A 21,655-nucleotide genomic window follows, 5' to 3' on the forward strand; every position below is an offset into this window, starting at 1 on the left:
AGTAGTCCTGCCCTACATCGGGCTCCCTGCTCTGCGGGAAGCCTGCTTCTCCCTCTCCCACTCCCCCTGCTTGTGTTCCCTCTCTCACTGTCTCTCTCTGTGTCAAATAAATAAATAAAATCTTTAAAAAAAAATAGTATTCGAAACCATTCAAAGGTCATTAATAAGATTTTTAAATAGAAATTTTTTCTGGGAGGTAAAATTTTAAGTGATTTTTTTTTTAAGTCTCTATACTTAAATATAAGTGAGACTATGGGGCCAACTCAAATGTTCAATATCTACAGATACCAGGAAAGTAAAGTAAATAAATGTATAAAGTGGGTGGGTATAAAAGTACATGTACATGCATTGTAGAGGTGGAATAAGGCTCTAATAAGTTGGAGAAGCAGAGCACATGCTAAGTGCATGCTGCTCTTCAGTTTCCTCCTTTAACTGAGTGTTGCTAAATGGGTTCACTATAGTTCGATCTTCTATTATAAGAGATCTTGCATAATCCGAGTTTTATGTGAGCTCTCCCAATTTTTAAAATACTAGATCTAAGTTTTTCTTTTGTTAGGCTTTGTCCCTTTTTTTTTGTTTTTTAAGTGTGGGCTAGCGTTTGACCAACAGATCACCAATTGTGACCTTTGAGTTAAGCCAGTACTTGGAAATTAATTCTGGAATTAATATTTTATTACTGTTTAAAACAAGGGAACTATTTCATATGCGCAAAAGGATGCAAAATAAGTATGGTAGCAAGTATCAGGAGAGATTGTAGAAGTCTACAGATAAGTTGGTGTGTTATGATAGAAAAACTTAAGTATTTTTTTCCTGTAAAAAGAAAAATCTGGAAAGACAGTGTAGGGTCTTGCACTTAGATTTTTTTTAGCCGTAATGTGAATTCACTGATTTGGATTGGAATTCACTGAATTAATTGTGTTTAAATTCAGAAAAGTCACAAGTGGCTTTGTTATTCAAGTACATATTTTAATATAGATGTAGTGACATGCTCTTACCTAGTGTAGATCCTTATTGATTTCAGGATATAAATGTAAATTTTATTCTGATATACCAGAGTTTGTTCTTAATAGTTTTAAAATAACATCTCTTAACTTTTAGACTGTAGATGTATATGAGATAAAATTTAAAAAAATTTTAACATAAAGGATTTTTTCAAGTTAGCTGTCTTTTCTGTTATCAAGGATTTTAAAATACCCAGTAATACAACATTAAAAACTCCTCTGGTTGCTGTATTTGATGATTTGGACATAGAAGTGGAAGAAGAAGATGAACTTAAGGCAAGAGGTAAAATAATTCTCCTGTCACACCTTTGTATGGCACTGCCCATTTCTTTAGGAAACTATGTAATGTGAAAATTTCGAACTCCAGAAGTGAAAGGGACTCTAAAGATGTGAATGACCAAAAAGAAAAAAAAATTTGGTCATGTAAAATTTCATTTGCAAGGAAAGCAGACTGGCAGCTTTGAGTGATGCTTGGTTTCTCTGACATCACTTTACCAAAGCCCACAGTTCTTAGTATAAACTATCTGTATATAATATAGCACAGATTTTGTGTTTTGTAATTGATACAAGGGAATTTTAATGTTTTAAATGTGTATTTAAATAATTATCTGAAAATTAACACTAGTTTAAGCCTGAGGTCTGAGTTGTTCAAGTTGTTATTTTGTATTTCCAGAATATATATTTTTTATAATGTGTTTTTTTTTTAAGATTTTATTTATTTATTTGACAGAGAGAGAGACACAGCAAGAGAGGGAACACAAGCAGGGGGCATGGGAGAGGGAGAAGCAGGCTTCCTGCTGAGCAGGGAGCCTGATATGGGGCTCGATCCCAGGACCCTGGGACTATGACCTGAGCCGAAAGCAGACGCTTAACGACCGAGCCACCCAGGCACCCCATAATGTGTTTTTTTTTTAATTTTCAATTTTTTGAGTAAACTCTACTTCCATTGTGGGGTTCAAACTGAGAACCCCATGATCAAGAGTCGCACACTCCACCCATTGAGCCGGCCAGGCACTCCTAGTTTGTATTTTCTTGACATAGTTTGGGAACCATAATAAGTACCATATATATTTACATATTCAGTAAACATTTGTAAAATTAAGTCATTGTATTGTTGAATGATGACATAATTTATGATTTTTTTTAATAGGTCTTACAGGTTTAAAAAATATTGGAAATACTTGTTATATGAATGCAGCTTTGCAGGCTCTTTCTAACTGGTAAGTAGTGAAATAAGCTTTGTTTGTATAACTTTTTAAAGTCACTCTTTGAGGAAAAAAAAAATGAAGTCACTCTTTGAGCAGATGACCATGCTGCTAGTATATGGGCATACCACCCTGACAGTGCCTGATCTCTTCTAATCTTGGAAGCTAAGCAGGTTGGGCCTGGTTGGATGGAGGGAAACCATGCTGCTGTAGTATGCTTAAAAAAAAAAAAAAGATGAGCAGTCAGTGGAGAAAAGAAAGAAATACACATTAATAGTAATGCAAGAAAGAATTAATTCTATTCAATTTCCCTAGCCAACAGGATCCCATAAATCCTTGGCTGTACTTCCCTCATCCTCCTCAACGCATTCCTCTCCTTCCCTCTCACTTTCTGAAATGGTCCTATTTAGAAAATTATGTGGATCAACTAAAACTATGTACATGTCCTGAAAAAGTTATTTTTTCTTTCTTGTTAAGTAATCCTCAAGGTAGAGTAGGCAAGAATCCGGGTTGGGACATAATCCATTGTTGTCCCAGTGGGGTTACTCTTTTCATGCTTTTGGTTTCCTGAGACTGCTTGTTCTGGCTTAGACCCTAGGTAGTTGTGTGTCTTTGAGCAAGGTATTTGTTTTTACATCTAGACATTTGCTTGAACTAATTTCTCATCATTTTTAGAGATGCTATGGAAATATTTTATACTTTTCTATAGGTGGAAAAGTCAAAGTGTTCAGATTTTCTTTTTTTTTCTTTTTTTCCAGCGAGTGAGGGAGCACGCAGGGGTGGGGGTGGGTTCGGGAGTGGCAGAGGCAGAAAGAGAGAATCTCAAGCAGGCTCTATGCCCCAGCACAGAGTCTGACACGGGGCTTGATCTCAGAGCCCTGAGATCATGACCTGAGCCGAAATCAAAAGTAGGCCGGCTTAACCAACTGAGCCACCCAGGCACCCCAGATTTTCTTTTTTCTTAATCATAGTTTTACAAAGTAGGTAGGGGCAGTGTGGAATGCTGTGTAGACATCTGTTAAGTCCATCGGGTCTAACATGTAGTTTAAGTCCAGTGTTTCTTGATTTTCTGTCTGGAAGATCTATCCATTATTGAAGATGGGTATTGAAGTCCCCTACTGTTACTGTATTGCTCTTTATTTCTCCTTTCAGATCTGTTAATACTTGCTTTGTATATTTAGCTGCCCCTCTGTTGGGCTCATAAATATTTACAAATATTCTCATCTTGATGAATTGATCCTTTTAACATTTTATAATGCCCTTCTTTATATCTTGTTACAGCTTTGAGTTAAAGTCTGCTTTGTGTAATATAAGTATATAGCTATCCATTCTCTTCATTTCCACTTGCATGGAATATCTTTTTAGGATAGCCAATTTGTTGCAGGTCAGGGTTTCGTCCTTTGTCCATTCCGTTTCCTGTAACTATTTGAATAGATTCACAGAGGTTCCCTCCAGCTAATCAGGCTCATAAAAGACAATATTGCCTTTTAAATGCTAACTTGAGCCACCAGGTAGGTAGTAGTACCACTTAGATATAGAAGCTTGGAGGAAGAATAGATTCACTTGAAAGTTAAATTTTGATTATGTTAAATTTGGGTATTTGCTATAAATATGGAGTTTAGATGAGACATAGATTCACTTGAAAGTTAAATTTTGATTATGTTAAATTTGGGTATTTGCTATAAATATGGAGTTTAGATGAGACATTTGCCTTTCTTAAATTTGACTGTCTTTGGCATGAGCATGAAAATTTAAGGTCACCCCAGGAAAAGAGTATATAGGGAAGACAGGAAAAGTTATAGGATCGAATGCTGAGGAACCTTGATATTTATATATCTGGTAAGAGCAGAAAGAACAATAAAGAGGGAAAAGAGTTGCCAGAGGTAAAGAAGAAAAGCAGAAAAATTCATCATTGTTAGAGAATGGTTGTTGAAGAATGAGGGGTAGGTCCCCTGTAAATAAATGCTATTAAGAGGGAAGTGAGAGGTGTTGACTGAATCTGGCAGCATTGAGGAGGCTTATAATGGTGAGGTCAAATTTGATTTGAATGGGTTGAACATGAATATGAAGAAGTGAATGTGAAGCTGTAAAAGGAAGCAAAGTAATACTAGATTATGTGGCTCTATGTGCTGCCAATTCATTGCATGCCTGGAAGTCAGTCAGTATTAAGCTTTGATTCCACTTCAACATTTTTCTTTTTTTTAATTAGCCCACCTTTGACACAGTTTTTTCTTGATTGTGGAGGACTAGCTCGAACAGATAAGAAACCAGCCATTTGTAAAAGTTATCTCAAACTGATGACAGAACTGTGGCATAAAAGCAGGTATGTACTTAATATAATTATTCTCTTTATTATGTTTTTAAATGAATATCAAATATTAAAAGGATGCAGGTGCACATATATAGAGCTGAAAAAAGTAGATTTGAGACAAGTTCATTTTAGGGCATGTTATATTTCAAACTGAACATCCATTTGAAGTATCTGGACTGGACATCTAGTGTTGAATTGCTAAAGCTGCGATTACTGACGCTTGAGTTGTAATGCAGGAGTAGGCATTCTGACAATGCTAAAATCAGACCATAGGTACTTAACATGAATGTTCATTTTTCTCTTTACACTTACTTGCTCTAAAGTGTAGCATTAGAAGAATAATTGATGTAATATTTTACTAATTTTGTTTTAGAACTATTTAGAAAGTTGCTTTTACCATTAGTCCTTTTTAAAATTTTTATTTATTTTTAAAAAATATTTATTTGAGAGAGAGAGAGAACACAAGCAGGGGAATTAGCAGGCAGAGGGAGAGGGAGATGTGGGGCTCGATTCCAGGACCTTAGGATCATGACCTGAGCCGAAGACAGACACTTAAGCAACTGAGCCACCCAGGCACTCTCGTCCTTTTTTTTTTTTTTAAGATTTTATTTATTTGAGAGAGAGAAAGAGTGAGAGTTAGAGTGGGCGTAGGGGCAGAGGGACAAGCAGACTCCCTGCTGAGTAAGGAGTCTTGAAGTAGGGCTTAATCCCAGGACCCCAAGATCATTATCTGAGCCAAAATCAGATGCTTTTGAGCCACCCAGGTGCCCCTTGTCATTAGTCCTTTTTAAAGGTTCCTGGGAAGTGCTCAACCTTTCCTGTAAGAAAACAGTCACCAAAGCTATCTTTTAAAAAAAAAACATCTTGTAAGGGGCGCCTGGGTGGCTCAGTCGGTTAAGTGTCTGCCTTCAGCTCAGGTCATGATTCTGGGGTCAGTGAGGAGCCTGCTTCTCCCTCTCCCTCTTCCTGTGGCTCCCCCTGCTTGTGCTCCCTCTCTCTCTCTCTCTGTCAAATAAATAAATAAAAATATTTAAGAAAAATAATAGAAAACCTTGTAAGACTTTGAAATCTTTAGTGATTTCTAATGTAAAAATTTCATTAGTGAAGTTTTAACATTCTTATATTCCTGAGTGCCTCAGTTTTCTTTGAGATATATGACCCCCTACTAAGAACATTTCTTAAGTGAGACAAAAATTTGTTACTACTTTGATTTTAATGTCCTAGGAAAAGGGAATGGCTTTTCTTTTTTTTTAATTGAAGTATAATTAACATACAATTTATCTAGTTTCAAGTATATAACATATTGACTAGAGAATTCTATACATTACTTAATGCTCATCATAAGTGTGGTCACCTTCTGTCACCATAAAATGTTACTACAATAGTACTGACATTTTCTATGCTTTACTTTTCGATCTGTGACTTAGGTATTTTAAAACTTGAAGTTTGTACCTCTTAATCCCCTTCACCTATTTCACCCATCCCCCTCACCCAGCTTCCCCAACAAACCACCAGTTCTCTGTTTTTAAGAGCCTTTTTTTTGCTTGTTTTATTCGTTTCATTTCTTAGATTTTGCATATAAGTGAAATCATTTGATATTTGTCTTTCTCTGACTTATTTGACTTAGCATAATACGCTCTAGGACCTTTCATATTGTCACAGATGAAAAGATTTTATTCTTTTTGTGACTGAATAAATATTCCATTGTATGTATACCACATCTCTATCCATTCATCTATGGATGGACACTTCTGTTGCTTCCATATCTTGGCTATTGTAAATAATGCTATAGTAAACATAGGGGTGAATATATCTTTTTGGATTTGTGTTTTTATTTTCTTTGGGTAAATACCAGTAGTGGAATTACTGGACCATATAGTATTTCTATTTTTAATTTTTTGAGGAATCTTTGTATTGTTTTTCAGAGTGGCTGCACCAATTTACACTCCCACCTGCAGTGCATGAGAGTTCTCTTTTCTTTACATCTTTGCCAACACTTGTAATTTCTTTCTTTTCTTTTTTTTTTGTTTTCTTTCTTTCTTTCTTTCTTTCTTTCTTTCTTTCTTTCTTTCTTTCTTTCTTTCTTTCTTCTTTTCTTCTTTCTTTCTTTCTTTCTTTCTTTCTTTCTGATACTAGCTATTCTGAGCAGTGTGAGGTGATATCTCCTTGTGAGTTTGATTTGCATTTCCCTGATGATTAGTGATGTTGAGCATCTTTTCATGTGTCTGTTGGCCCTCTGTATGTCTTTGGAAAAATGTCTGTTCATGGTCCTCTACCCATCTTTTAGTCAGATTGTTTGGTTTTATTTTTGGTGTTGAATTGTATAACTTCTTTATATATTTTGGATATTAACCCCTTATTTGATATATCATTTGCAAATATCTTCTCCCACTTGCTAGGTTGCTTTTTTGTTTTGTTGATGGTTTCCCTTGCTGGGTGCAAGCTTTTTATTTTAGTGTAGTCCCAATAGTTTATTTTTGCTTTGGTTTTCCTTGCCGAAGGAGACATATACCTAAATACGTTGCTAAGGGCAATGTCTAAGCTATGTTTTCTTTTAGGCGTTTCATGGATTCAGGTCTTACAATTAGGTCTTTAATCCATTTTGAATTTATTTTTTTGTAAAAAAATTGAGGATGATTTTAATGAGTTCTTTTGGGATATGAAGTAGATGTCATTTATATCTCTAATATTAATATTAAAGAGCCTGAATCCTCCATTGTCATTTATCCCCCCTGTGTGTTATCCAGTGCTCCTACAGGCTCTAATATTTCTAAGTTCCTTTCTGTGTAGCTAGAACTACCCCTTAACTGCTGTGTTTTAAGCTTCCTTGACCTGATTCTGTACTTTAAACTTAATATTCCTGAAAGCTTACCAAACTTCAGAAGTGTCAGTACGGAATTGTAAAAGTGGTTAAATCTCACAATTTGGTTGACTTCTCATTTTTGTTCTCATGGTTACTCAGTGCTGGTTTTAAAATCTTACGTCAGTTGTACTCAAATAAAAACATGGAATTCAGAAAAGTCTTGTTTAGATAATGTACTGGGTACATTTATCTTAATTATTATCCCAGGAATTTTAAGTAACTAAAATTTTGTTTTTAAGTAATTATAAGTATTTTTGAAAAATCATAGTAGAGCATGATCATTACATTAAGGTGGAGAGCAATAAAACATATCTTGAGTGTCATTAGTAAGCTGTTCTGGTGAGCCTATGAAACATAATACTGGGCAATTTTTAGTGGTTTTTTTTTGAAACACTTTAACAGCTTGGATTCTTGATTGCTAAATTTCTAAAATGAAAAGTGAAAGTCACAAATTTCTCATTAAAATTTTTTCTTACTCAGGCCAGGCTCTGTTGTGCCCACTACTCTGTTTCAAGGAATTAAAACAGTAAATCCAACATTTCGGGGCTACTCTCAGCAGGTAAGTCTTTATTCTTTTTCATTCATAACATTAATCTTTAATTAAAGTTAGCACAATGCCGTTATGCATTATGCTTTTATGTAGTAATTTGTATTTCTTCCTTTATAATTTATTTGTCCATTGTTTTAGGTCATCACTTCTTGTGTGTTTATTTACCAAGAATAATAACCTATTGTCATATTTTTAGTTTATATTTTTCCATCTTTCTTATAATTTTATATTTTTCTAGAAATTGTTAAATTTTGGGTTGAGAAATATGTCTCTTTTCTAGTGCTTTTAGCTTCAAAAAGTTACACATCTAGAGATAAATTTCCACCTATATTTTATGCTTTCTTTTCTTTCTTTTTTTTTTTAAAGATTTTATTTATTAATTTGACAGAGAGAGACAGTGAGAGCAGGAACACAAGCAAGGGGAATGGGAGAGGGAGAAACAGGCTTCCCTCTGAGCAAGGAGCCTGATGCAGGGCTCGATCCCAGGAGCCTGGGATCACGACCTGAGCCGAAGACAGATGCTTGATGACTGAGCCGCCCAGGCGCCCCTGCTTTATTTTCAAAATATTTAATTCTCTGCATCTGTCATTTATTTTGTGTTACAATCCAAATTTTATTTTTCACAGTTACTACTAATTGTACCAAACTACAAATTTAAGAATTTTCTTATCTGATTTTTAAAGTTTCTTCTTTATTAATTTTTATGCTTATGTTAATATTTTATAGGTTCTGTTTCTGGACTTTCTAATTCATTTCATTGACTTGTATTTTTTTTGAAGTAGGGCAGTTTCAATTATTGTAGCTTTATATATTTTCCTTTAATGTTAACACCTGGCCCCCACATATTTTTCTTTTTCAAACAATACCTGTTCCCTTTTAATTTTTTCTGATGCACATTCCTGGATCACCAGACACTGATTTAGTGGATGTGAGTTGGGTCTACAAATTTGTATTTTCTTTTTTCTTTTTTTTTTAATTGAAGTATAGTTGACACACAGTGTTATATTTGTTTCAGGTGTACAGCATAGTGATTCAACAATCTAACACGTCACGCTCTGCTCATCACAAGTGTAGCTGCCATTTATCACCATACAACACTATTATGATACCATTGACAGTATTTCCTCTGCTGTACCTTTTATCCCTGTGACTAATTCATTACATAACCGGAAGCCTCTACCTTCCACTTCCCTTCACCCATTTTGCATACCCCTCTACCCACAGATTTGTATTTTCAAAAAGCATTCCAAGTTGATCAGGGATTTTTCTTTGAAGTATAGTACAAGATTGAATGAAACTTTAATTTTAAGCCAAACTTATAAAATATTTGAATTTAGGACATCTCTGAATTCTAATTGTCCTATGAGGCAAGTCCGTGTTTTCTTTTTTTTTATTGAGATTTTTTTTATTTATTCGAGAGAGTGAGAGAGATAGTAAGAGAGAGCGTGAGTGGGGGATGGGGAGAGGGAGAAGTAGACTCCCCGCTGAGCAGGGAGCCCGATATGGGACTCGATCCCAGGACCCTGGGATCATGATCTGAGCTGAAGGCAGACGCTTCACCGACTGAGCCACCCAGGCATCCCAAGTCTATGTTTTTTTTATGTCTTCTCCATTTTTAAAAAATAGCAGCAGTACTAAAAGCCTACCTCTAGATCATCTTCAGTTTTTAAATTACTTCTGTTTTATTTACATAAATTTTTATTTTTTTATTTTTTCTAAAGATTTTATTTATTTATTTGACAGAGAGCGAGAGAGAGAACACAAGCAGGGGAAGTGGGAGAGGGAGAAGCAGGCTTCCCGCCGAGCAGGGAGCCCGATGCGGGGCTCGATCCCAGGACCCTGGGATCATGACCTGAGGTGAAGGCAGATGCTTAACAACTGAGCCACCCAGGCGCCCCTACATAAATTTTTAGAACATAGTGCTTCCCATCCCTTCAGTGCCTGGTGTTTCCTCAGTATAATGCCTGCACAGAAATCAGTTTATAAGCACATTTTATGTATTTTTTTCTTAATTTTCTGTGTGCACATATTTTTAATGAAATGGTAATATCTCTGTTGCTTATATATTAGGATGCTCAAGAATTCCTTCGATGTTTAATGGATCTGCTTCATGAAGAATTAAAAGAACAGGTCATGGAAGTTGAGGAAGATCCTCAAACTATAACGACTGAGGAGACCATGGAAGAAGACAAGAGCCAATCAGATGTAGATTTTCAATCCTGTGAATCTTGTAGCAGCAGTGATAAAGCAGAAAATGAAAATGGCTCTAGAGGCTTTTCTGAAGATAATAATGAAACAACAATGTTGATTCAGGACGATGAGAACAATTCTGAAATGTCAAAAGATTGGCAAAAAGAGAAGATGTGCAATAAGATTAATAAAGTAAATTCTGAAGGAGAATTAGATAAAGATAGAGACTCTGTATCTGAAACAGCCGACTTGAACAACCAGGAAACTGTCAAAGTGCAAATACACAGCAGAGCTTCAGGTGACAATTTAATACTTTGAAAATAGTAGTGTCTCATTCGTGGACAATGCGTGCAAGTTAGCATATTTGTATTTAAGATTATAACTCACCATTTTCTGATGTTTGAGGGGAAAATCAGCATGGCATCTGAGTAAAATCAGAACACATTTCTGATTTACGTGTTAATGTTCACAGTCTATTTAACATAATAAAAGCAGAATAGGCTGATTAGTAACTTTAGCTTAATACTTTGTGTGCAGTACATCACATTATATAATTCAGTTTGAAGAAAAGAGGAATTAAATAGTGGTTACTTTTGGGCTTTCAGCTAGTAGAGTTAGCAGTATTCACATATGAGTGTTAAATTAATGTCATTTTATGCATATTCTGTTAAGATGCTGGGGAATAAGCAAAATAACCTAAATTGCAATTTTGTAATCTTACACACTTTTCGATTTAGATTGCTGACATTGGAGTCGTATCAGCTATGAAATATTTGGCATATGTTTTGATGTAGGAGTTTAACTATAATGAACCCTGTTATGATAGATTATATCATAATGCTAGTTAGTGTTCTTTTGAAGAGAGCAAATGGCCAGATGAAAGATAATTGAGTTGGGTTGCTTTGCATTTTACTTTCATTTCTTCAATAGTTAATTTATCTGGCTTAATGTGGTCTTTAGTTTTTTGGTTTTATTTTATTCACTTGAGAGAAAGAACACAAGCAGGGAGAGAGGCAGAGGAGAGGGAGAAGCAGACTCCCTGCTGAGCTGGGAGCCTGACTCGGGGCTCGATCCGACCTGGAGATCATGACCTGAGCCGAAGGCAGACGCTCAACCATCTGAGCCACCCAGGTGCCCCTGGTCTTTAGTTTTTTAAAGCACATAAAAACATCAGAAGTTTAAATTCTCTGATCTTAAAAATAAGTGAGAGACAAGTAATATAAAAAGGTTTATCTTCTGTAATTTCTTTTTTTTTTTTAAAGATTTTATTAGAGAGAGAGAATGAGAGAGAGAGCATGAGAGGGGGGAGGGTCAGAGGGAGAAGCTGACTCCCTGCCGAGCAGGGAGCGCGACGCGGGACTCAATTCCAGGACTCTAGGGTCATGACCTGGGCCGAAGGCAGTCGATCAACCAACTGAGCCACCCAGGCGCCCTATCTTCTGTAATTTCTAATGAATGAAACTACTAAACAATTTATTGGTATTGAATGAACCCAAAATTCCTTCTTGAGGAAGAGGATATTTCCTTGAGTACGGGAATACTAGTGGTTCACCTGTGTACAGCGCATAAATGCATTCTAGTCAGGAAAACATGTTAGGCTCCTTAATTATAGTGACCTTCTGTTTAGAAGTGTTTAGAAGTTGTTTAGTCAATAAATACATGAAATGTCAGTATTGAAAGACTTAGCCTAGCCTGCTGTAGACTTCTGTTCAGGCCTTCCTTGTCAAAAGCCTGATTAAGGGACATAGTGGTTCTGTATTGTTCCGTAGCAGACTTGTTCTTCTACATAGTGACTAATTGATGACCTAGATTAAGGATCTGAGCTTTTACATTTTACAAAGACCTGATTTAAAAATGTGACAAAGACCATATATGGCATGTAAAACCTAAAATATTTATTATCAGGTCCTTTACAGGAAACATTTGCCAATCCCTGTCTTTGATAATACTAACTTTATTCTCTTCAGGAAGTCCTAGAGTAAGTCTCCTACCCTTTCTTCCTCCACTGTGTTTTTTTTTTTTTAACATTTTATTTATTTGACAGAGAGACAGTGAGAGAGGGAATGCAAGCAGGGGGAGCAGGAGAGGGAGAAGCAGGCTTCCCACTGAGCAGGGAGCCCGATGCGGGGCTCGATTCCAGGACCCTAGGATCATGACCTGAGCTGAAGGCAGATGCTTAACTACTGAGCTACCCAGGCTCCCCTCTTCCTCCAGTATTAAGTAGTCTTTTTTTTTTTTTTTAGTCCTGGTTGAAATCATGAGAAATGCCCTATGTGAAAGTAATAAAAGTCACTTATTTTGCATTATCTGGAAAAATCCCTGAAGTCATTCTGTTTTAGGATCTTTTATGAGCAGTTCTCTTTTCCTCACTCAAATACTGATTGAGCACAGTCCCTTGCTGGGGAGTCTGTGTTATATACTAGGATTCAAACGGCAAACTCTCAAGATAGCTGTCATGAAACTTCTATTTTCCTGACTCATAATTTCCTTCTAAAAAAGGCCCTTTCCTGATAAAGGAATGTATTTCCTTTTATCACAGTAGGAATAAAATAATTTGTTCTTTATGCCTCAATTTCTTCTTAGATTTTTATTATAATGTTAATTTGAGAGAATGACCTTTTTTTCTCCTACATGGTTTTAAAGTTTTTTAAAAACTATCACAAATATTTGGGGCGCCTGGGTGGCTCAGTCGTTAAGCGTCTGCCTTCAGCTCAGGTCATGATTCCAGGGTCCTGGGATCAAGCCCCGCATCGGGCTCCCTGCTACGCAGGAAGCCTGCTTCTCCCTCTCCCACTCCCCCTGCTTGTGTTCCCTCTCTCGCTGTCGCTCTCTCTGTGTCAAATAAATAAAATCTTAAAAAAAAAACTATCACAAATATTAAAAAATACTAAATGAGAACAAATATAATCTTCTTTGGCTTTATGTTTCCACTGCTCCCTTCTTGAATTGCCTACAGCAGTAATGTGTTACAAACATTATTTGGATTCCTAGGCAGAAAATCACTGTTATTTTGCTTAGCGAGGACCTTGTCTATCAAATATTTCACTTGTCATTTATTAATGTGAATTGTGTTCAAAATCTCAAGTGAAGAAACCATTAAATTAGTTAATATTGTTTGATAAGTGGGATAATTTTACTATTTGAGATAATAATACAAATTTTAAATATTACAGAATATATTACTGATGTCCATTTGAATGACCTGTCTACATCACAGATCCTCCCGTCAAATGAAGGTGTTAATCCACGTTTATCAGCAAGCCCTCCTAAATCAGGCAATTTGTGGCCAGGATTGGCACCCACACACAAAAAAGGTAGAAGTTTCAGTTAACTCGGATTCCTTTGCTTTGATAATTTAAAGTGTTAATTATGAAATATCATTCAATACTTTAAAATTGACAGCATAATTTTATACAACCATGATTTGAAATTTTTGTGTGTGTGTGGCACAAATTTACATAGAGTAGAAGTCACTCTTTTGGTGTAGAGTTCTGAATTTTAGCACATTGCATAGATTCTTGTTACCACCACCACAAACAGAATATGGAAGAGTTTTAACACCCCCAAAGAATTCCCTTATATTACCTTTTTGTAATCAGATCATCCTCCTACCCCTCCCCAAACTGTAGCCCTTTTGATCTGTTCTCTATTACTATTGCTTTGCCTTTTCCAGAATGTCATATAAATGGAATCATATAGTACATAGTCTTTTGAAACAGGCTTATTTCACTTAGTGTAATGCATCTGAGATACAGTCATGTTGCATGTCTGAATAGTTCCTTTTTATTACGGAGTAGTATTTCATTGTATGACTATACTACTGTTTATTCATTCACTCTGAGGAACATTTGAATTGTTTCCAGTCTTTGGCGGTTATGAATAATGCTGCTATAAACATCTGTGTACAGGTTTCTGTGTGAATGTAAGTTTGTCTAGAGTAAATACGCAGAAATGGGGTTATTGAGTTTCACATTCGTTTTATGTTTAATGTTACATGAAATTGTTTTCCAGAATAGCTGTATAATTTTGCATTCCCACTTGACTATGTATGAGAATTCCAGTATTATAAAATGTAAAACTTCGAAAACTCTTAGGAAAAAACATAGGAAGGAGGAAGTCTTCATGACCTTGTGTTAGACAAAAAGTTTTTTAAAGATGTCAAAAGCAATATCCATAAAAGAAAAAATTAAAAATTTTCTTGGCAAAAGACCCTATTAGGAGATTGAAAAAATAAGATTGGGAGGAAATACTTGTAAATCACATAGCTGACAAAGGGCTTGTGCCCAAAATATATTAAAAAACTCTCAAAACTTAGTTATAGAATCCTTTTTTCAAATAAGGCCTTACTTGGATGCAAAAACAAATAAGTAGAAGCAAAATTATTCTGATTGAAGTCGAGCTGAGGAGACCAAACACCCTATTTCATCTTGGTTTCTCTTAGGGATTTTTTTTTTAAGTAATTCTCTTGAATGGTATTTGGACAAAATTCCATTAGCATAGTAAATTTTATTGTTAAGGGTTCCAGAGAAAAATGCTAAAGGAACTACCTTAATTTTTTTTAAAAATGTTCTACACTTGTTTTTCAATCCTAGCTCAATCTGCATCATCTCCAAAGAGAAAAAAACAGCATAAGAAATACCGAAGTGTTATTTCAGACATATTTGATGGAACAATTATTAGTTCAGTGCAGTGTCTGACTTGTGACAGGGTGAGTATGAGGGAATTATAATGCACAGGGAATTTCTGTCAAATGCTCTTTAAAACAAAACAAAAACCTGACAAATGGAATGAAATGTTTAATTTTTTTCTCCTTGCTGCTGAGGGTTATACATGCATTTCTTGTGTTTACATCAGTATAAATTGATTCTAGGAGTAGAATTTGTTTTTTGGAAGTAATAGCAACATTTTGAAAGGATGGGTCTTGACTTGTCATTGGACAGGAATGCATTAGAAGCAAGAATTAACTCAGTTTTTCATTTCTGGTCACATTTAAAGGTGATGTGTTGCTCAGCAACAGTAAATGATAACACATGCATATTCTCCCAAGGCTGGCAAAATTAATATGCTGGGAAACTTGTTATTCACAGGCACAAGGCTGTGAATGTATCTTCTACATTTGGTGGTGTGGCTTATAAATATTTTCTTATGTTAAGATTAGGGCTCAGATAATAAAGGTAGTGTCAGATTGATACGAGCATAAATTAAAATCATGAGTTTTTAAATCATATCTCTAAATCTCAGAATTAAGGAATATAAAATGACTTCTATCAAAAAAACCTCAAAAATAAGTTTTTAATTATTGTGTTAGATTTGTAAGTCAAATCCAAGGGCTTTCAATAGGATCATTTTAATGTAGGCTATTTGGGTACCAGATATTTAAATGGAATCATCCTGAAATGTTTTCAGCTATTTAAGAATTACATGGCAGGTTTTACTTCTTTTTTAAAAAAACATTTAAAAACTATCATGAGAGGTCATTTCCGAAAATAAATACCATAGTAGTCCTTAAGAGTTTGGTACTGAGTCTATAGTGTCTGGATGTACTTCTCTGTGCCACAGTGTCCTCGACTGATGGGCATGTTAGTAGTTACCTCATAAGGTTTATGTGAAGATTAAATTTAGAACAGCACCTGGTTCAGAGCAAGTATTTTTGCTATTGCTGTTACTGTTAGTGATTTTTTTTTCGATTTTTGCTTATAAATTGCTTTGTGCAGTCTAAGATTTGTTCTTATAATTATGTTTGTGTTGGATTATTTTCATTCCATTTTAAACACGGAACAATTTTAGGTGTCTGTAACCCTCGAGACCTTTCAAGATCTGTCCTTGCCAATTCCCGGCAAGGAAGACCTTGCTAAGCTGCATTCATCCAGTCACCCAACTTCTATAGTCAAAGCAGGATCATGTGGCGAGGCATATGCTCCACAAGGGTGGATAGCTTTTTTCATGGAATATGTGAAGAGGTATGTATGTATTTTCTTTGTATTAATTGATTGTTAAAACTGCTGTTTCTGCTGTACTGGCAGAACACTTGCTTTTTTTTTTTTCTGTCGATAATGTTTCAGGTTTGTTGTCTCATGTGTTCCTAGCTGGTTTTGGGGTCCAATAGTAACCTTGCAAGATTGTCTTGCTGCCTTCTTCGCCAGAGATGAACTAAAAGGTAAATATGAAACAGTTTTCAACCTTGGCTAATTTGTGAGTGATCTCAAATACTAGTGGGACTAAATATAAAATGTATATAAAAAAGCTAAGTTTTAAGGTGGCTTAAATAGTACTTGCCCCTATCAACATAGTTGCCAGTATCTGCTATGGTAACATAAGTAACATAAATCATATCCTGAAATAATTTATACAAATTTCTGTAGTATAAGACAATATGGTAGGTGAGGTGTCTTAAAAAGGTGCTGGGATTCAACGAAGGGAAGATTCAACCCATATAAAAGACTTGTATATATGGAGTACTCTGAGATCCTCCATAATATTTAAGATATTCCACTGTTTTTGTGTGTTCGGCACCTTGCTGGCATATGTAACAGGCAGTCAGTAAAGTTCGTTGAGTGAATAAATGGAAAGGATGTTACTTGAGATAGGCCTTCAAGGTTGAAAAGAGAGAGAGCTGAGGGTATTTTAGGCAAGGTAAATATCATGAGCTGACTGTTGAGCAGAGACTAAAAAATGTAAGCCTTGTGTTACTGTGGTGCAAAATCAGCATGTGGCAAACGCCCAAGAATTGCAGAACCAAAAGAAAATAAATTACTTTTATTTTGAGAGGAATGACCAGATATGTTCTATTTCCAGGTGACAATATGTACAGTTGTGAAAAATGCAAAAAGTAAGTGTCATTGACAGTGCTTTGAATCGCATGTTTTGTATTATAAATGGTATTTTTCTTGTTCATTTGAATTGGGTATGTGAGGCTAATTTTGCACCTTACTTAGAAAAATAAAGGCTAGTAAACTTTGTCCTAGAAAAATAAAGAGACAGGTTGTTCTGTAAAACAAATTTTAGGTAAAAGTTTGATAAATTTAATAGGCTTATCTAAGATGTGGAAGTTTATATATATTTTGAGATAAAATAAGTGTGTAATTTTCCATAAAACATTTTCTAAATATGGTATAAAAGATATATTAGGATATGTAACATACAGTTTGATTATATAAGTTTTGCCATCATAAATAAGACAGTGTTCTCTTCTGACTTACCATGTTAACAGACTAGATTCAGGAAGTCAGTGACTATAAAGGTACTTAGTTTCAAATCTGTAGAAAATTCAGAAACGTTATACCAACTTTGATGTTACCTGTTGTATGATGGCAGAATAGAAAGTTAAGAAAAGTACGGTATTTCTTTACATCTGCTAGTTGCCTTTTAAATGTCTTGTAATAATTTAAACTTTTAAGGCTTCTTGGTGGTAAGTTAGAAAAGAAAAGTAATAGAATTGAAGACAGATCTATTTGTGTGAACTGGAGAGTTTTTCTGAATCTCTGTAATAGAAGAATAATGGTGTCCTAATAACTAGAACCTTCATAATAACAAACATCTGGCTGTTTAGCAATAAATCTAGGGAAATGGTGATCTGTGACTGTTGGTTCTCATGACAAAAAAATGGCGTATTGTTTGGCCAATAAGGATGAAAAGCTGCTTTGTACTTTCTACAAGAAAAATCTAATGAATTGGAAAGTATTTATTAGTTTGTCTTGGAAGCTGTAGCTAATAGCTGAAGAGGGAGTGGCCTGGAGGGGGAACTTTCCTTGAAAACATTAACTAGGAAAAAGATAATAGTGAAGATGGAAAAGAACCTTGCATCTGCCCCAAATCCAAAGTAGGTATCTGTCAAGTATACATTAATATTGATCATTAATAATAACCACCCTTGAACTCAAGTTATGTGTTTCCACATTTAAGAATAAAGATTATATTGCCAAAGTGGGAGTGAGGAATGGGCAAAATGGGTGAAGAAGGTCAAAAGGTACAAATTTCCAGTTATAATTTAAATCATGGAAATGTAATGTACACCATAGTGACTATAGTTAATAATACTGTATTTCATATTTGAAAGTTTCTAAGATGGTAGATCTTAAAAGTTTTCATTCATTACAAGAAAAGAGAAAAAATTTTGTGACTATATATGACGGTTGTTACCTAAAATTATTGTAGTGATCATTTTGCAATGTATACAAATATTGAGTCATTATATTGTACACTTGAAACTAATACAGTATTACATGTCAATTATGCCTCAATTTAAAAATAATAAAATAATAAAGGTTATATATATATATTTAAAAAAAAAGTAAAAGTTACAGGGGTGCCCACCTGACTCAGTTGGTAGAGCTTGTGAGTCTTGATCTCGGGGTTGTGAGTTCAAGCCCCATATTGGGTGTAGAGATTACTTAAAAACAGCAACAAAGGGGCACCTGGGTGGCTTAGTCAGTTAATCATCTGCCTTCGGCTCAGGTCATGATCCTCAGGATCCTGGGATTGAGGCCCACATTGGGCTCCCTGCATGGTGGGGAGCCTGCTTCTCCCTCTCCCTCTGCCTGCCGCTCCCCTCGCTTATGCTCTCTCTTTCTGTCAAATAAATAAATAAAATCTTTAAAAATAAAAAAAAACAATAACAACAAAAAACTAAAAAAAAAAAAGTTAAAATATATTGACCTGACCAACCAATTCTATAAAATTGGTTTTTTATTTTACCCAGTTTTACTTGGTATCTGGATGTTATAAAGGCATAGCCAGGCCATAACACTAGCACATTTGTTTAAAAAGATAACTTTCATCAGAGAATTAACAACTCCCTAAATTTTTATTACTGATATTGTAAATATTTTTTTTTTACATAAGGGACTCCAGTGTTTCATTATTATTATGTATTTTTAAATTAGTAGCATATAATTCAGTAGTGAGCATTTTTTGTCCTTGTGTTTTCTAAAAGATTTTGCTATATATTTAAAAATACTAGGGATGCCTGGATGGCTCAGTCAGTTGAATGTTTGGCTCTTGATCTCAGCTCAGGTCTTCATTTTAGGGTCGTGAGTTCAAAGTCCTAAGTTGGGCTCCACACTGGGTGTGCAGTGTACTTAAAAAAAAAAAAAAAACAAAATAAAACTGAACTAAAGCTTTTGTAGATTCATATGGGAAACAGGTTTACTTAAATTTGTTTTTTTTTGTTCCTCCCCAGGTTAAGGAATGGAGTAAAGTTTTGTAAAGTACAAAAATTTCCTGAGGTATGGGCTTTATTATAGTTAAGTTTATGTTGTAGGAACATAAAACTGTAACATAATACCATGTAGCATAGTTGAAGAATGGAATGGTTCTATTGACCAGTTGCTGTGTTTATATACCCTATTAGGATTATCCATTTTTAAGATACTGAGTTACATAGCAAATAAGTGCCCTTATATGTAAAACTGTGTTGACCATAGTTTAATCAGACCTTGTAGGATCTTGAAGGTTATAAAATATAAAATTAGAAAAGCTAGTAGCTGTGAACTTATTAGGAAGTACCAGGTTTCACCATTTCTATATTTTAATATCTCTGGAATCAGGTTATCATAATGGCAGGGTAATGTTTAACCTTGACACTTAATTCAATATCTATATATAATAGATTCCTTTATCTAGCATACAAAACAATAGAATTTTGAATAATCTTTATCTTTTAGATTTTATGCATCCATCTTAAAAGATTCAGACATGAACTGATGTTTTCCACCAAAATCAGTACCCATGTTTCATTTCCACTGGAAGGTCTGGATCTTCAGCCATTTCTTGCTAAAGATAGTCCAGTTCAGATTGTTACCTATGATCTTCTGTCAGTCATTTGTCATCATGGAACTGCAAGTAGTAAGTATATAGGTTTGACATATGTCTAGATAAAAAAAAAGTAACCATCTAAATTGATCTCTTAAATAAGACTTGAGTAAATAAAAGAAAAATGTAAAAATAGATATATTTTTAATTTTAATTTTATTTTGGTTGTCAAAAACATGGCAGAAAATTTTAGGAAATTGAATAATTTTGCTATGAAGTTTGAAATACTGGAAATTATATTTTGTATAAAATTTAATAAGGACGTTAACATCATTTTTACACTTTTTTTAAAGATTATATTTTTGTCCTTATTTTCATTTCAAGTGGTGGTGGTGAGGATATATACTGGAAAAAAATATGAGTATAGTTCTTGCATATCTCAGTCTCTGCTAAGAACTAAGGATTCAAAAAGTACTTTAATTCTTGGGGCACCTGGGTGGCTCAGTTGGTTAGGCTTCTGACTGCGGTCATGATCTCAGGGTCCTGGAATTGAGCCCCTGAGTTGGGCTCCCCACTCAGCGGGGAGTCTGCTTGTCTTTCTCCCTCTTCCCCTCACCCTGCTTGTGCTCTCTGTCTTTCTCTCTCTCTGTTTCTCTCAGATAAATAAAATCTTTTTTAAAAAAGTACTTTGATTCTTATGTTAATTTTGTATTATTGAAATTATTTAAATTTTTTCTCTTCAAATTCAGGTGGACACTATATTGCCTACTGCCGAAACAATTTAAATAATCTCTGGTATGAATTTGATGATCAGAGTGTCACTGAAGTTTCAGAATCTACTGTACAAAATGCAGAAGCTTATGTTCTTTTCTACAGGTAAGGAAGTAATTCTCATGGATAGGCTATTTTGACAAATATGGAAGAACATCTCACTTTGGGTTTATAACTTCTAAGACTTTCAAAATGTATTACTGAGTAAAGATTAAAAGTTGTTTTATTTTTATTTCATTTTGTGAGTAAAGTAAAAGGTTTCATGCAGAATGATCTTTTCTTAGGAAAATGTTAAATCATTTAGTTGAAGGGCAGAGGAATAGATTTTGTTTTAGAAAGATTAGTTTTGATAAATTAGGCACTGATGGTAGGAATTAAGTACCAAATTTTCTCCTAAAATAGCTAATAAAGGAGGTATTACTGTAAAAATGGATCTTTGGTATTTTTCAGTATCTTGTAAAAGGTTAAATACTAGCTACTGAAAGAAGAAAACATTATTTAGATCTTATTAACAAACATTTGAATGCCTACTGTGTGCCAGTAGTTAGGTGGATCATCAGTAGTTATGATACAGTGTTTCCCTTTAGGGGTATATAATGTAGTTGGGGGGGGTGATACAGAGTATATTGCTCTTGAATAAGTCCCAAGCCTAATAAGAGTCATAGTATTACTGTGTGTGCTCAGTCTAATAAGGAAGAGGAAAAATCCATTTACGAGTCTGATGGAGTAAAATGCATATTAAGTTTAATGAATCGTTGTTGTTAACAGGAAAAGCAGTGAAGAGGCACAAAAAGAGAGACGAAGGATTTCAAATTTATTGAACATAATGGAGCCGAGTCTCCTTCAATTTTATATTTCTCGACAGTGGCTAAATAAATTTAAGACCTTTGCTGAGCCTGGCCCTATTTCAAATAATGATTTTCTCTGTATTCATGGAGGTAAGAAATTTTGTAATGAAAAGTAGTGGTAGGGGTTTGCTGTTAAATAATTTACAAATTAGGGGTGCCTGGGTGA

General features: G+C 34.8%; 1 protein-coding gene across 4 annotated transcripts in view; it reads left to right on the forward strand.

The window, feature by feature from the left end:
• USP33 (ubiquitin specific peptidase 33) overlaps positions 1-21,655 on the forward strand; it is a 59,449-nt gene that overhangs the window by 22,322 nt on the left and 15,472 nt on the right. For 3 of the 4 annotated variants that reach the window (XM_025871978.2, XM_025871977.2, XM_025871975.2), the window contains exons 6-19: positions 1,182-1,284; positions 2,152-2,221; positions 4,416-4,529; positions 7,861-7,939; positions 10,001-10,418; positions 13,294-13,434; positions 14,713-14,828; positions 15,908-16,080; positions 16,183-16,277; positions 16,916-16,949; positions 19,299-19,344; positions 19,783-19,963; positions 20,620-20,746; positions 21,410-21,579. In XM_025871978.2, coding sequence (XP_025727763.1) covers positions 1,182-1,284; positions 2,152-2,221; positions 4,416-4,529; positions 7,861-7,939; positions 10,001-10,418; positions 13,294-13,434; positions 14,713-14,828; positions 15,908-16,080; positions 16,183-16,277; positions 16,916-16,949; positions 19,299-19,344; positions 19,783-19,963; positions 20,620-20,746; positions 21,410-21,579 — 1,867 coding nt within the window. The remainder of the gene's footprint in view (positions 1-1,181; positions 1,285-2,151; positions 2,222-4,415; positions 4,530-7,860; positions 7,940-10,000; positions 10,419-13,293; positions 13,435-14,712; positions 14,829-15,907; positions 16,081-16,182; positions 16,278-16,915; positions 16,950-19,298; positions 19,345-19,782; positions 19,964-20,619; positions 20,747-21,409; positions 21,580-21,655) is intronic. The other variant, XM_025871976.2, reaches the window with a different exon arrangement.

The sequence above is a fragment of the Callorhinus ursinus genome, unplaced genomic scaffold (assembly GCF_003265705.2).
Source record: "Callorhinus ursinus isolate GAN/ISIS: 27379988/994484 unplaced genomic scaffold, GSC_fseal_2.0 scaffold9, whole genome shotgun sequence".
Taxonomy (NCBI): Eukaryota; Metazoa; Chordata; class Mammalia; order Carnivora; family Otariidae; genus Callorhinus; species Callorhinus ursinus.